The following is a 13,975-nucleotide window of genomic DNA, read 5'->3' as shown; positions in this document are numbered from 1 at the left end:
TCCATGTTCAGATGGCGAAGGATATTCGCCACAGTTCGCCAACCCTTCCCACAGTGGGAGAGAGTGTGATACTGCAAGGAGAGCTGATAGTGAGCTAACCAGAATTGGAGGGAATGATGGGTGGATTACGTGGAAATTATTGGCCGGCGGTAGCTCCATCATTGCCCTGTTAGGCGGTGGATCAATCACTGAAAAATATGCCCATGGCGGTTGACTGATCGCTGAGAACTACACCTATGGCGGTGGGCCGATAGGTCTGAGCAAGAGGTGCCGCATGAGCAACGACTCGGCGTCAGAGCCCCCTTCTTCTGTGGTGTCCTTCGGCTCATACGCTGATTTGCACACGTCCGCATCCTCGTCTACTTCGTGCTCTTCGGTTGACTTCGGGTACAATCCGTTCACTTCGTATGGTCTACTTCTTGGCTCGGGCAACCAGGTGTGGCATCCGCCCATGCTTCCCCCTGACCAATCTCCACGTTTCATACATCTGCCCATGCTTCCCCCCGACCAATCTCCATGTTTCATACATCCACCTATGCTACTCCCTGATGAATCATCTGGTATGTTCCTTCACCCACCCATGCTTCACCAAGATGACACGGACACGATACGAGCCCAGTTGACAACCTAGGGCAAGGCAAATAACTCAGCTATGCCCAGGCTAGTCAGATATTTCAGGCGACCCATGCTTATGGGCTCAGAAATATACCTATGGCGGTGGGCCGATGGCTGTATAATAGCCCCGTGGTGGTGGGCCGATCGCTCAGAACACTACCTATGGAGGTCGGCCCATTGCTCAGAACCCTACCTATGGGGTTGTGCCGATGGCTGTATAATAGCACCGTGGCGGTGGGCTGATCACTCAGAAATATACCTATGGCGGTGGGCCCATCGCTCAGAACGCTACCTATGGAGGTCGGCCCATCGCTCAGAACACTACCTATGGCGGTGGGCCGATGGCTGTATAATAGCACCGTGGTGGTGGGCCGATCGCTCAGAACACTACCTATGGCGGTGGGCCGATCGCTCAGAACACTACCTATGGCGGTGGGCCGATCGCTCAGAACACTACCTATGGCAGTGGGCCGATCGCTCAGAACACTACCTATGGTGGTGGGCCCATCGCTCAGAACACTACCTATGGCGGTCGGCCCACCGCTCAGAACACTACCTATGGCGGTGGGCCGATGGCTGTATAATAGCACCGTGGCGGTGGGCCGATCGCTCAGAAATATACCTATGGCGGTAGGCTGATCGCTCAGAACACTACATATGGCGGTGGGCCGACGGCTCTATAATAGCCCCAGTGGTGGTGGGCCGATCACTCAGAACACTACCTATGGTGGTCGGCCCATCGCTCAGTACTACCACGGTGGCGGTGGGCCGATGGCTGTATAATAGCCCTGTGGCGGTGGGCCGATCGCTCAGACATATACCTATGGCGGTAGGCTGATCGCTCAGAACACTACATATGGCGGTGGGCCGACGGCTCTATAATAGCCCCAGTGGCGGTGGGCCGATCACTCAGAACACTACCTATGGTGGTCGGCCCATCGCTCAGTACTACCACGGTGGCGGTGGGCCGATGGCTGTATAATAGCCCTGTGGCGGTGGGCCGATCGCTCAGACATATACCTATGGCGGTAGGCTGATCGCTCAGAACACTACATATGGCGGTGGGCCGACGGCTCTATAATAGCCCCAGTGGCGGTGGGCCGATCACTCAGAACACTACCTATGGTGGTCGGCCCATCGCTCAGTACTACCACGGTGGCGGTGGGCCGATGGCTGTATAATAGTCCCGTGGCGGTGGGCCGATCGCTCAGACATATACCTATGGCGGTAGGCTGATCGCTCAGAACACTACATATGGCGGTGGGCCGACGGCTCTATAATAGCCCCAGTGGCGGTGGGCCGATCACTCAGAACACTACCTATGGTGGTCGGCCCATCGCTCAGTACTACCACGGTGGCGGTGGGCCGATGGCTGTATAATAGCACCGTGGCGATGGGCTGATCGCTCAGAACACTACCTATGGCAGTCGGCCAATGGCTCAGAACAGCTCCAATGGCGGTGGGCCGATGGCTGTACAATAGCCCCGTGGCGGTGGGCTGGTCGCTCAGAAATATCCCTATGGCGGTGGGCCGATCGCTTAGAACACTACCTATGGTGGTCGGCCCACCGCTCAGAACACTACCTATGGTGGTGGGCCAACGGCTGTGTAATAGCCCTAGTGGTGATGGGCCGATCGCTCAGAACACTACCTATGGCGGTGGGCCGATGGCTGTGTAATAGCCCCGTGGCAGTGGGCTGATCGCTCAAAAATACACCTATGGCGGTGGGCCCATCGCTCAGAACTATCACCGCGGCGGTGGGCCCATGCCTGTATAATAGTTGCATCATGGTGGTGGGCCGATCGCTCAGAAATACTCCTATGGCGGTGGGCCCATCGCTCCAGCATTCCCTTCATCGCCATGAGCCGATCGCTGACAGCTCCTTACACAGACCGATGGGCCGACGTCCGCTGGCTGTCCAGTTCATGACAATGTCAGGGTAAATGGGAGTCCAGTTCACAAACATGACTGAATGGGCTGATTTGCCAAGTTTACAGGCAGAATACAGCCAGAAAATTTGTCAGATATCCCAGATATTCAGGCAGTATTCTGTGCCCAAATTTGCTTTGATGTCCAGTGTTAGGTGCTTTTGCCCACTGTGACGCCGTACATTGTATAATGTTCGCGGCTACTATAAGGATAGGTTATACACATGGTTTCCCTCACTCCCAGCCGCAGCTTCAAAGCTTACCACTCGAGAAGCGCATGCTTTTCAGCATGCACTAACCTCGCGAGGTAGGTAGGTCAATTTTTTGGGGTGAAATTTCGCTGAATTTTTGTATTATATATATATTTTAGTGTGGTTTTCGATATAGAAGTAGATATGAAGCGTAAAGTAGGAAATAAGAGTGTGAAAATCGAGAATTATGTATCGTACGCATACAGTAGAAAGTAAGAGTATGAGTGCAGGAAATGTATTTGATAATGTTACTTTTTAATCTTCTTTTTCGCAGCTATGACGTCAGGTAAGTTCATTCCTCGTTGTTTTGCAGAGGAACTGATGACGTCTTCATAGCCGGGTGAAAGAAGAACAGTGATTTGGGAGATATCAGCGTAGAAGGCATCTGCGTCGCGATTATGTCCTTCAAAGTCTTTGTCCCACGTACGCTGTCTCGTTATGTTCATCGACACCTTTGCGAGTGCTCCTTTCAATGCTGATTCACATTCATTCAGATGGAGAGCCTTAGCATTGCGTAGATCAAAGGCGGGTAAGGGGATACCATGTAGTTGCTCGCAAGATTCACACATGTTCCATGTATGAATGCCATATTGAGCATCCAATTCTGTTAGACTGAGTGTGAATTTTGAATGAGGAGAATAATCTTACATGCTGGTGTTTTGTCAGCGTCATTGCTCGTGTCGGTTGCAGTGTCGGATGAAAAATTGCACATTCAGATACACTGAGTAATGGCGACAAATGCCAAAGTCCATGTCTTTGACACGATAACTGTAAACGTGAATATCGAATGCATCGACAGAGGAAATGACCACTTTACATTCCACTTCACTGACGACTACGACGATGTGCATGCAAAATATGACGAATTTCGTAGTATTCATCCTGACCTAATATTTGACAGGAGACCGTACTCCTCCTCATTCCTTACGGTGGATAAGAATCATACAAAGCTTACCAGGTATCGTTGTATTAGTAGCGTATCAACAGTGCAAAGCACAAAATATAGCCGAATCCAATCAAATGAGTCATCATCTGTTACTCCATTTTATTAGCGCAGCTCGTATGAATTCCTCCGAGTGAGTGATTTGGGGAAGAGATATTATTTGTGGGACCTGCAAGAGGTCCCTCCTTATATACTACACCAGTAGACTAGTCCAGAACATACTACATAGTTCTCGTAGCTACTGTATCCTTCGATGCTGAATAAGATATCGGGGAATATCGCCCGACTACCTGGATGCTCCGGATTGACTAATAAGGTCATCCCGAAGCCTCCAACACTCCCCCTCAAGCCGGAAGCATCCCAAGTTCCAATGTGAACTTTTGGTGCTTAGGCTTGGGTAGGGCCTTAGTAAATACATCTGCTACCATCTCATCTGTAGGACAGTAGCACAATTGAATAATACCATTTTCCACCTTTTCGCGCACGAAATGATTCTGCACGTCAAAGTGCTTTGACCGCGTGTGATACTGCGGGTCGCGATCGCTGCCTGGTTATCACAATAAATTTCTGTGGGTTCTTCTTGTGCAAACCCGAGTTCTGCCAGTAAGTTTCGCAGCCATATTGCTTGACGTGTCGCGTGCGCGAGTGCTGTATACTCGGCTTCTGTCGAGGATGTTGCCGTTGTTGTTTGTTTCTTCGAACTCCATGCTACGGCTCCACCTCCCAAGTAAAAGACATGACCCGAGACTGATTTTCGGTCATGATCTGATGCATAATCCGCGTCCATATATCCTCCTATTATATTTCCGTTCAGCGTGTCCAAATCGCATCGCGTGTACGTGACGTGCAAGTCACGTGTTCCTGCGAGGTACCGTAGAACGCGTTTTGCCGCTGTCCAATGGACAGGTCGTGGGCACACTGTATATTTGCTCAGCGTTTGCACAGCGTAGGAAATATCTGGCCTTGTTCCCACTGCTGCGTACATCAGCGATCCCACCATCGACGCGTAACCTCCCGCCAAATGGTCGTCCGCCTCCTCGTTCTCGTCCTCTGCTGTGAACGCCACATTCGGATCAAGCGGCATCCCTACAGCGTTGGCGTTCTCAAGCTGGTATCGCTTGAGAATGCTCTCGATGTAGTGCTGTTGCGAGATTTGAAGTGTTCCCACTTCCCTATCTCGCTCAATTTCAATCCCAACAATTTTCTGCGGCTCACCAAGGTCCGTGACTTCGAAGAGGTCCTGCAGGTCGCGCTTGAGCTCCTCCATGAGCTTCGGAGAGTTGGTGAATAACAGTAAGTCATCCACCCATACCGTGATAATCTGAACTTCTCCTTCCTTTCGCTCCCGCAGGTATACACATGGATCCGCCTCCAGCCGCTTGTACCCGAGCTCCGTCAGCTCGCGATGCAGCTTGCGGTTCCATTCGCGCCCGGACTGCTTTAGTCCGTAGAGCGTCTTGTGGAGTCGACAAACGCGTCCACTTCCATCATCGAAGCCTTCCGGCTGTCGCATGTAGATCTCCTCCTGGAGGTCTCCATTCAGGTAAGCTCCCTTGACATCCATCTGGCCTATTTCCCAGTTATTAACTACTGCTAATGCTAGGATGGCCCTGATGGACTCAAGACGAACTACAGGGGCAAAGGTTTCAAGGAAATCCATCCCTGGGATCTGTGAGTACCCCTGTGCCACCAATCTGGCTTTGTACTTGACAACCTGACCCTCCTTGTTGGTTTTCCTCTGGAAGACCCACTTGCAGCCCACAGCATTTCGACCTTTTGGTAAGTCTTGTAGCTCCCAAGTCCCCATGCCCTGCAACTGATCATATTCCGCTTTTACAGCCTTTTCCCATTCTGACCATTCCGGAGAGGCTTGGGCCTCCGCGAGGCTTCGCGGTTCATCTCCCGCACTCGCCGTTCTGTCGCCCGATGCCAGCGCTGTCGCATACAGTGCCTGCGCAATCTCTTCTAATTCTTCGGGCATCACAGCGACTTTCGCACTTTCACCCGGTGCGTTCTCTTTCAGCACTCCCGGCGGCTCGCGCAACTTTGCGGGCTGCGCGCGGGGGTTATCCATCTTTCGATAGTCGTGATCCTGCATGACGCGGGTTGTACGACGAAGAGGGATCTTCGGGGGTGCAGACAAGAATGTCGGTCGCTCTCGCATGCTCTCCTGCATCTCGGGAGGTAAGTCTTCCTCCGTAATGTGGTTTCCATCGTGTTTCTTATTAGACTGATCAGCTTTGACAGGTACTGATGCTGGTTTTGATGCAGATGTGGGAGGCTGCTGCTTGACAGCTCCCCCTGACTCCCCCTTGAGCGGCAGCCTGTCACTGTCATCAAGCTGATGTACAGGAACATTGCTTGCTGGGTTCGGGGCATCCGCGAATACAAAATTTCGCGAGACTCGGATCGAGCGCACACCCACATCGTAGTAGCGCATGGCCTTCTGGCCATCAGCAAAACCTACAAAGGTGTGTTTCTTCGACTTTGGCTCGAGTTTCGAGAGATTCTGGCCTTCCGTCAGAATCCAGACATCTGACCCAAATTCTCGTAGGTGCGCGACATTGGGCTTCTTGCCTGTCCATGCCTCTTCCGGAGTTTTCCCGTGCAGTGCTTTCGTCGGCGCTCGATTTCGCAGGTATGCTGCATATGCAACAGCTTCCGCCCAGAGGAAGTTTGGAAGCTTCCTCGCAATCAACATTGCACGAGCAAGCTCCAATAGCGTGCGATTAAATCGCTCAGCTACACCATTCTGCGAAGGTGAGTATGGTGCTGTTGTTTGCAGCTCAATTCCTTTCGCACGGCACCACCCTTTCAGGTTTTTATTGATGTACTCGGACCCATTGTCAACACGCACGATCTTCAGCAGGTGCCCGAAGTGTCGTCCAATAAAGGTGAGGTATTCTTTCAATTTTTCAAAAGCCTCACTTTTATGTTTCATGAACAGGACTTGGCACCTCCGCGTGCAGTCGTCCGTGAACGATATGTAGTAACGCGATCCGGCGATCGATACTACACGTGTGGGGCCCCAGACGTCACTATGCGTCAACTCGCCTGGCATCTGGGAGCGGTCCTCCACCTCCTTCGGGTATGCACGACGCGCCTGCTTAGCTTGTACGCAGGCTTCGCACTGTGTCAGTGGCATCGAGTTTTCATCAACGGTGAGTCCCTCCACCAAGTTTTCCTTGTAGAGCTTCTCTAACCCTGTGAATCCCAGGTGTCCATATCTCCGGTGCCACGACTCCCACGAGTCGCTATCATCGCGCGCAATGTTCGCGTGCTCTTCACTCGGCATAGCAGCCTTGACCCGCATGTTGAGCAAGTACAAACGGCCGATTTTCCGGCCTTCAGTGATGGCATGGCCGCCACTCTCCCGTAGTGTTATCCCTCCATCACCACCGTCAAAATGTCCGCCCGCCTCATCCAAACGTGTGAGCGACACCAAGTTATTCGTTGCTTTTGGTGCGTATAACACATCCTTCAGACAGAAGGTAAAAGTCTTGCCGCCTATCCTGCTATTGACTTTCACAGTGCCGCGCCCAAGTGCGCGTATGCTCTGGTCACCAATGCTGGTGATCGATGAGGCTTCAAGCGGCATGAAGTCCGTTATTGCATCACGAAGGTTCGTAACATGCGACGTCGTTCCCGAGTCAGCTAGCCAGTCGTAACATGAGAACTGACTACTAAATTGCTGCCCAATACCGATTGCCTCGTCTGTGCGGAATGCAACATCTCGCAGCACATCATTTGTTGACTGTGCCTGGTTCGTGTGCACCTGCACACGACCTCCTTTTTTACTTTGCGGTCCCTGACCCGCCTTGCCGCCGCCTTTCGACCAACACTCATGTTGAGTGTGTCCACGCTTGTGGCAATTCCAGCACTCCGCGTCGGACTTCCTGTCCGTTCCGCCCTGTGCAGTATTCTTCGGCTGGGTCCACCGTCCGCGCGCTGCCAGCGCAGACTCATCGGCACTGCCTTTCTCTCGCCTGCGCCGGTATTCTTCAAGCAAGATGGCTATCAATTCATGCGATGTCGGCAACTTGTCCTTCTGGCTTGTTGCACCCAGGTACGCAGATGTGAACTGGTCCCAAGACTCCGGTAACGATGTGATCAGGATCGCTCGAAATTCGTCATCCGACACCTTGCTACCCATCATGTGTAGCTGCTCCTGTGTCCGGCGGAGCTCCGTGATATGCGCTGCGATATCGCTGCCTTCCGTGGCAACTGTGCGATAGAATTTCCTTTGGTACGCCATTATCCCCAGTTGTCCACTCGCCTCCTTTACTAACTTCAATTGGTTCCACATCTCCGCAGCCGTTGTAGCGTCCGCAATGTGTATCATCTGCGAGTCACTCAACAGCAGCTCGATAACGGTCTGGGCTTTTTGATCGCCCTCAACCCATTTCGTGATCACCGCCGTTTCTCCTGCTGTTGGTGTTGTTGCATTTGCCGGCTTCGGCTTCTCCGAGGTCCCATCAACATACTTCAGGACACCGTGCTCCCTTAAGATCGCCATAGTACGGCGCTTTCATGGGAGCCAGTTGTCATCGCGAAGTTGCTCGATTCGGAACAAGGACGACAGGCTGTCACGAGATTCGGTAGTACTCGACATTGTAACTACCGATAGTCAGAGTGTGTAACAAGTAAGTAGAAGCTGGTAAAGTATAAGCTATAAGCTAGCGGGGCTCATAACCTATTAGCACAGCTCGTATGAATTCCTCCGAGTGAGTGATTTGGGGAAGAGATATTATTCGTGGGACCTGCAAGAGGTCCCTCCTTATATACTACACCAGTAGACTAGTCCAGAACATACTACATAGTTCTCGTAGCTACTGTATCCTTCGATGCTGAATAAGATATCGGGGAATATCGCCCGACTACCTGGATGCTCCGGATTGACTAATAAGGTCATCCCGAAGCCTCCAACACATTTCGGCATTAGCCAATGGTAATTCTCACAAGTACAGGGGGTTACTATTACACACTACTGCGGAATTGTGGGGGAGGAAAGAGACCTCGTAGACTAAGCAATAAGAGGATTGTTTTTATGGTGCGCATAGACTAAAAAGTAACTCAAGGGAAAAAAATTGAAACTGTTATTTTTTCTTTTTCTTTTTCACAGCTGTGACATTGTCAGGTAGATTCATTCCTGGTCATTCCGTGGAGGAAGTGATGATGTCTTCATAACCGGGAGAAAGAACTGATTTGAGAGACGTCGGCGTAGTAGGCATCGGCGTCACGATTGCGGCGTTCAAAGTCTTTGTCCCATGTACGTTGTCTTGTTATGTTCATCGTCATCTTGCCGAGTGCTCCTCCGAGTGCTCCTTTCAACGCCGATTCACATTCGTTTGGATGAAGAGCCTTTGCATCACGTACCCAATATATTCTGCACGGTTCGTATCTTTTGCCATCTAACAGGCTAATCCATGGCAACAAATTCCAAGACCATATTTTCAACACATTAACGGTCTCCGTGAATGTCGAATGCATTAACAGAGGTAGCGATCATTTCACGTTTCACTTCTCCGATAACTCGGTGCGTCCGACTCTCCATCCCATATTCACTCACACTAAATGCACCACAGGAAACCATCCTCCTCCTCATTCCTCACAGCAGATAGGGAGCATTTAATGTACCATATACAAATCGGTATAATTTCTGTATTCCTAGGAATGATTGTAAAACTTACATAGAGCACACAAACGACCGATAAAGTTCCGTGTCTGAGTCATCTTCTCTTACACACTGTCATGTGCTTTCTCCGCCATCCAATGGTAATTCTCAGAGGTACAAAGGGTTACTGTATCGCACTGCTGCGGAATTATGGGGGAGGAAAGAGACCTCTCTGCGCTCGGTAATAAAAGGGATGCCGACGGCGAGCAGGTTATGTGTGGTCTGGTATAGTCTAAATCATCCCTTTAATGGGGGAGGGACGGGCTGGTCTGGTCTGGCAGTGAAGTCGGTACATATACCTTCCCGGTCCACGTTCACGGTCAGCACGGAACTCTCGACGCACTCAACCAGTTGTCGACAACCATGTCGAAAGCACAGCTAGAACACGAGATCTCCATCACAAAACTCACTTATTCTCATGCTCCGGACCTTTCCCCTTCCCTTTCTGACATAACTTTGGACCTACCGAAAGGGTCACGTACAATTCTTGTAGGCGCGAATGGAGGTACGAGCGCGGTTTTCTCTGTTGCAACTACTCTGATGGCGTTGTCCGTTGACGCTTCAGCTGGAAAGTCAACGCTGCTGCAAATCCTAGCGGGCAAACGACTCATTTCGAAGGATGACACACGAGTAGAAGTCAAGGGGCGAGATGTCTTCCGTCACTCTCCTCCTGGAGTGACATTTCTGGGCACAGAATGGTAGTGTAGCCTTGATTTTCACATATCCCTGGTCTCATCGGTCTGTTTTGAATACCATAGGGCAATGAACCCGGTCGTCCGCGGCGACATCGTGGTGTCAAACTTTCTCAATTCCGTCGGTGGATATCGCCATAAAGCACGGCGTGATCGCCTGCTTGACATTCTTGACGTCGACTTAGACTGGCATATGCATGCGATATCTGACGGGGAGCGTCGGCGTGTCCAGCTGTGCATGGGACTCATGTCCGACTGGGACGTGTTGTTACTTGACGAAGTGAGTGCTCTGTAAGCGTATTGGTTGACATATATCGCATTGACTGGCGCCACTTTGGCACACAAACCATGGAATTTAGGTGACTGTCGACCTGGACGTACTGGTTAGAGACGATCTCCTGAAGTTCCTGAAGGCTGATAGCGAGAGTCGTGGAGCGACAATACTTTGTGAGTTTACTTGGCACCGATTTCATCGATTTCGCCACTTCTGTGACATCTCATCATATCTCTCATAGATGCCACACATATATTTGACGGATTGAACGACTTCCCCACGCATGTCGCGCACATGCATTTGGGAACATTTTTATCCCAACCGACGCCGTGGCCGCTTACAGAGGCGACTACTCTAAACGATGTGTCTATGGATCTAGGGCCCAGTCCATCGCTGTACACTGTAGCGCTACAGTGGTTGAAAGAAGACCGTGGACTGCGGCGGCGGTTGGAAAAGGACGGACGGAAGATGAGAGGTGCTAAGCACGATCATGTGAGTTATGTGCTTCTCGCGCTCAGAACGATCGTTGATAAGTTGGACATGGACACAGGTTCCTTCGGACTCGGAAACGTTTTACAGGAAGTAAGTACCCGTGCCTCGTCTGCCACAGTGAACAGATGCTGATTTCCATGCTCCAGATATGACTACAGCCATTAATGGACCTGCTTGTGCAGGCCAAGTTTGTGCATGGATACGTTTGGCTGAGCTCAACCTCAGGCATAGGACTGTAACTTTGGACTCATCAACCCTAGAGCTCTTCAACGTGACTTATTGATCAGTATTTAACGTTCAACCCTGCAATGTACATGTCGTAGTAACAGACCAGTCAGAAATTATGATCACTGTATGCTATTGGGGCTAGAATTTAAAATCGTGGGAATACACTGCCATAGTTTCAAGGTAATTACCACGGTAACACATATACCAGCCATAATCTCAATTGCGGTCGCTGGCCTGCCCTCGTTGGAGCCGACGACGACGCCCTTACCCTCGTCTCTCCATCTTCCCGACGTGCTGGCCGTCGTAGGACACTTCGTTTTCTCTCTGCCATCTCTTCCTTTGACCCACACTCTTTAGTTTTTTTCGTCTCACGATGAGTCTCCTCACTCTGCGCGATTGCGTCCAGTGCCCTTCTAGCCTTCCCCCGTGTACTTGCTCGTCAGACCAGACCTGTATCCTCATAGAAGAGTGAGTTTTTGTCTCTCCGGGTGGATGCACAGCTTACAAACCGTTTCGGCCAGGTCTTGTAGCGCGTGTGCTAGCTACACCTGCGCAGCAAACGACAAGTCCTCGAGCTCTGGCTCGGGTGGTGTCAGCAAAGGCGCAGTGGCAGGGGCCGTGGTCGGGGTCGTCATATTTCTGGCTGCCGTCGTGGCAGCCGTGTACCTCTACCGCCGACGTCTGCGCAAGCAACGCGAGGCTGTCGCAGCCCTAGAGCGCAAGGGGGACGTGCCGGCTCGCGCGGAGGATGTGCTCAATAGACCTGATCCGAACGAAAAGGCGAACGCGGCAGAGCCTGTACCAAATGAACGTACGGTGCGCGTTTACTCTGGCGCCGATGGTGGTGTCATCAACCTCGATCCCGAGGCGGTGGATTTCAGCGGCGCTGGGCCTACCTCCGCGCACCCGTCCCGCCGTGGGTCTGCGCAATCCAATCCGTTCGAAGACAACCACTCGATCCAGACGACGTCCACTGGAACGCAGTCCAACGTGATCCCTATCGCGCTCGTTGCCCCGCATGCGCACACCCCCCCACCATCGATGCAGGCTACATCGGGATCGAGCGTCGGACCGTCTGGACCCACTCGCCCTTCGCGCTCTCCGGATCTGGACCTGAACCTGGAACATGTCAATGTCTCTCAGGATGCGGTTAACAGCGATGCCGACTCACAGCGCTCTGACATGGGGAACACCAACGCAATCGCGAACCACCGGCTGTCGTACATGACGACGGGCAGCTACGCCAGCGACTTCCTGAACGAGGCACCGGTAATCGTGACGCCGACGCGGGGATTGGTGAAACAGGTGGTTGGCGTGGTCAAAGCCGACTACGTGAGGGCGCCGGCAGCACCAAGCAACGAGGGATTGCGCGCTCCGTCGGGGATGACGCGTCCCCCGGTGCGTTCCCCGCTGGCGGCAACGAGTTTCGGTCCGTCGGACGTGCTGCGGGAGACAGATGATGAGCCAGAGGTCGTCGCACGTGGCAATCCATTCGGTGACGAGCATTCAGCGCAGCACACCGGCCTGCCATCGCCCGCACCGTCTGTGTCAACATTCGGGTTTCCTGACGCTATGCGTACCCCTCAGCAGAGCGCGAGCCAATACTCAGAGCCCACACCCGACCTCGAGCACGAATGGACTCCCGAGGGTCCACGACCTGCATTCGCTAAGAAGGTTCCACGCCCAGTTAGCACAGCCACAGCTGCCTCTTCCGTCATTGGCGCAGACATCAGTACTGCGACGCGTGTGCACATTGGGCTTCAGCAATACATCGGCGACAACGTCCCCCCTGCTACGGCTTCCAGTGGAGCATTGGGCACGCCTCGCTCGCCTTATAGAATGACGAGCGCCCAGCTCGTGTCCCCCCCCTCCGCGGCTTACCGAAACGGGCCAATGGAGCAGCAGCAGCATCGGGCGATGCAAGACCTTGACGAGAGACGAATGTCTCAGTCCTCCGTCTTGACCACGTCGACGCGCGCCGATTCCATCCTCGAGAGTTTCCCCTTCGTTCCACCTTCGCCCATCTCCAACCGTCCGATCCGGTCCCCACCGCGCTCTCCACTTGCACAGCAGACGTTCGCCAATAATAATAAATCAGCACAGTCAAAGATTCCAGCTGCGCGAGGAGAAGTCGTGCACGATACCGCTCAACCTCCCGACTCCCCTCTTCCCCCGCCTCCTAACCGGCAGATGCTTGGACTGTCGGTTGCCTCGCAGTCCTCGACGACATCGAATGGACTGGGCTCGTTCCCCTTCCAGATCGATTCTGGGAGCGGCTCAGAAAGCGCCACGCCTTCGACTTCACCGCCATCCGCCTTTATGGGTCGTCAGCGTGCAAGCTTAGACACGCTTGCTCTAACGAGCGACCTATCCTCGTATCCGCTTGGATTTGATCGCGGTTCTGCGGCGCCTATGCCTCACCGACGCTAAACGGGTTGCCCATGTTACGAATTCGACTTGTCGCAGTGCACCAACACTAACACAACTCCCTCCGTCCCTTTCCACCACTTCCCTGCTTATACCACCTGATCGATTTGGCTCGTCTCTGCCCGCTTGGTTGATCCTGGCAAGATCTCCATCAATGACAGTCTTCCTGCTTCCCCGTCTTTCTCTATGCTTCCCTTCTTTTTGGTTGATACCATACTTGTTCGTACTAAATATTTCAGTTTCTCCTTGTCCCTTAAGAGTTCGACTCTTGTGTAGTCTGTGTTGTTCCATGTGGTGGTCGTGCTGCCTTCGTGCGTTTGCTTTCCCGCATGCGCTGTGCGGTTGTCTGGGTTGTCATTGCGAATATTTATGATTTGCTTGTTTATTCTGTTGAACCGAATATATAGCATGGCGAACATGGACGCTTTGTTCTATAATCAGAGATTCTCAG

The 13,975-nt window shown here is 52.4% G+C and overlaps 4 protein-coding genes across 4 annotated transcripts; 3 read left to right on the top strand and 1 right to left on the bottom strand.

Annotated features, from left to right (window-relative positions):
* Positions 1-274: 274 nt before the first annotated feature.
* SCP_0212890 (hypothetical protein) lies at positions 275-631 on the top strand (the record flags this gene model as incomplete). The annotated part of the gene is made up of 1 exon (XM_027755198.1): positions 275-631. The coding sequence occupies one exon, from the start codon at positions 275-277 to the stop codon at positions 629-631; it is 357 nt and encodes a 118-aa protein (XP_027610999.1).
* A 3,957-nt stretch (positions 632-4,588) lies between these two features.
* Positions 4,589-8,253, bottom strand: SCP_0212880 (hypothetical protein; the record flags this gene model as incomplete). Its single annotated transcript, XM_027755197.1, has 2 exons — positions 4,589-4,655; positions 4,721-8,253. The coding sequence occupies 2 exons, from the start codon at positions 8,251-8,253 to the stop codon at positions 4,589-4,591; spliced, it is 3,600 nt and encodes a 1,199-aa protein (XP_027610998.1).
* A 1,521-nt stretch (positions 8,254-9,774) lies between these two features.
* Positions 9,775-11,034, top strand: SCP_0212870 (Uncharacterized ABC transporter ATP-binding protein; the record flags this gene model as incomplete). The annotated part of the gene is made up of 7 exons (XM_027755196.1): positions 9,775-9,916; positions 9,977-10,109; positions 10,170-10,383; positions 10,463-10,550; positions 10,619-10,869; positions 10,928-10,959; positions 11,016-11,034. The coding sequence occupies 7 exons, from the start codon at positions 9,775-9,777 to the stop codon at positions 11,032-11,034; spliced, it is 879 nt and encodes a 292-aa protein (XP_027610997.1).
* A 436-nt stretch (positions 11,035-11,470) lies between these two features.
* On the top strand, positions 11,471-13,527 carry SCP_0212860 (hypothetical protein; the record flags this gene model as incomplete). Its single annotated transcript, XM_027755195.1, has 2 exons — positions 11,471-11,565; positions 11,619-13,527. The coding sequence occupies 2 exons, from the start codon at positions 11,471-11,473 to the stop codon at positions 13,525-13,527; spliced, it is 2,004 nt and encodes a 667-aa protein (XP_027610996.1).
* Positions 13,528-13,975: the final 448 nt, after the last annotated feature.

This window comes from Sparassis crispa, assembly GCF_003851025.1.
Source record: "Sparassis crispa DNA, contig_000001F, whole genome shotgun sequence".
In the NCBI taxonomy this organism is placed as follows: Eukaryota; Fungi; Basidiomycota; class Agaricomycetes; order Polyporales; family Sparassidaceae; genus Sparassis; species Sparassis crispa.
The sequence above is the reverse complement of the archived record's forward strand: the minus strand, read 5'-3'. Positions and strand labels throughout refer to the sequence as shown.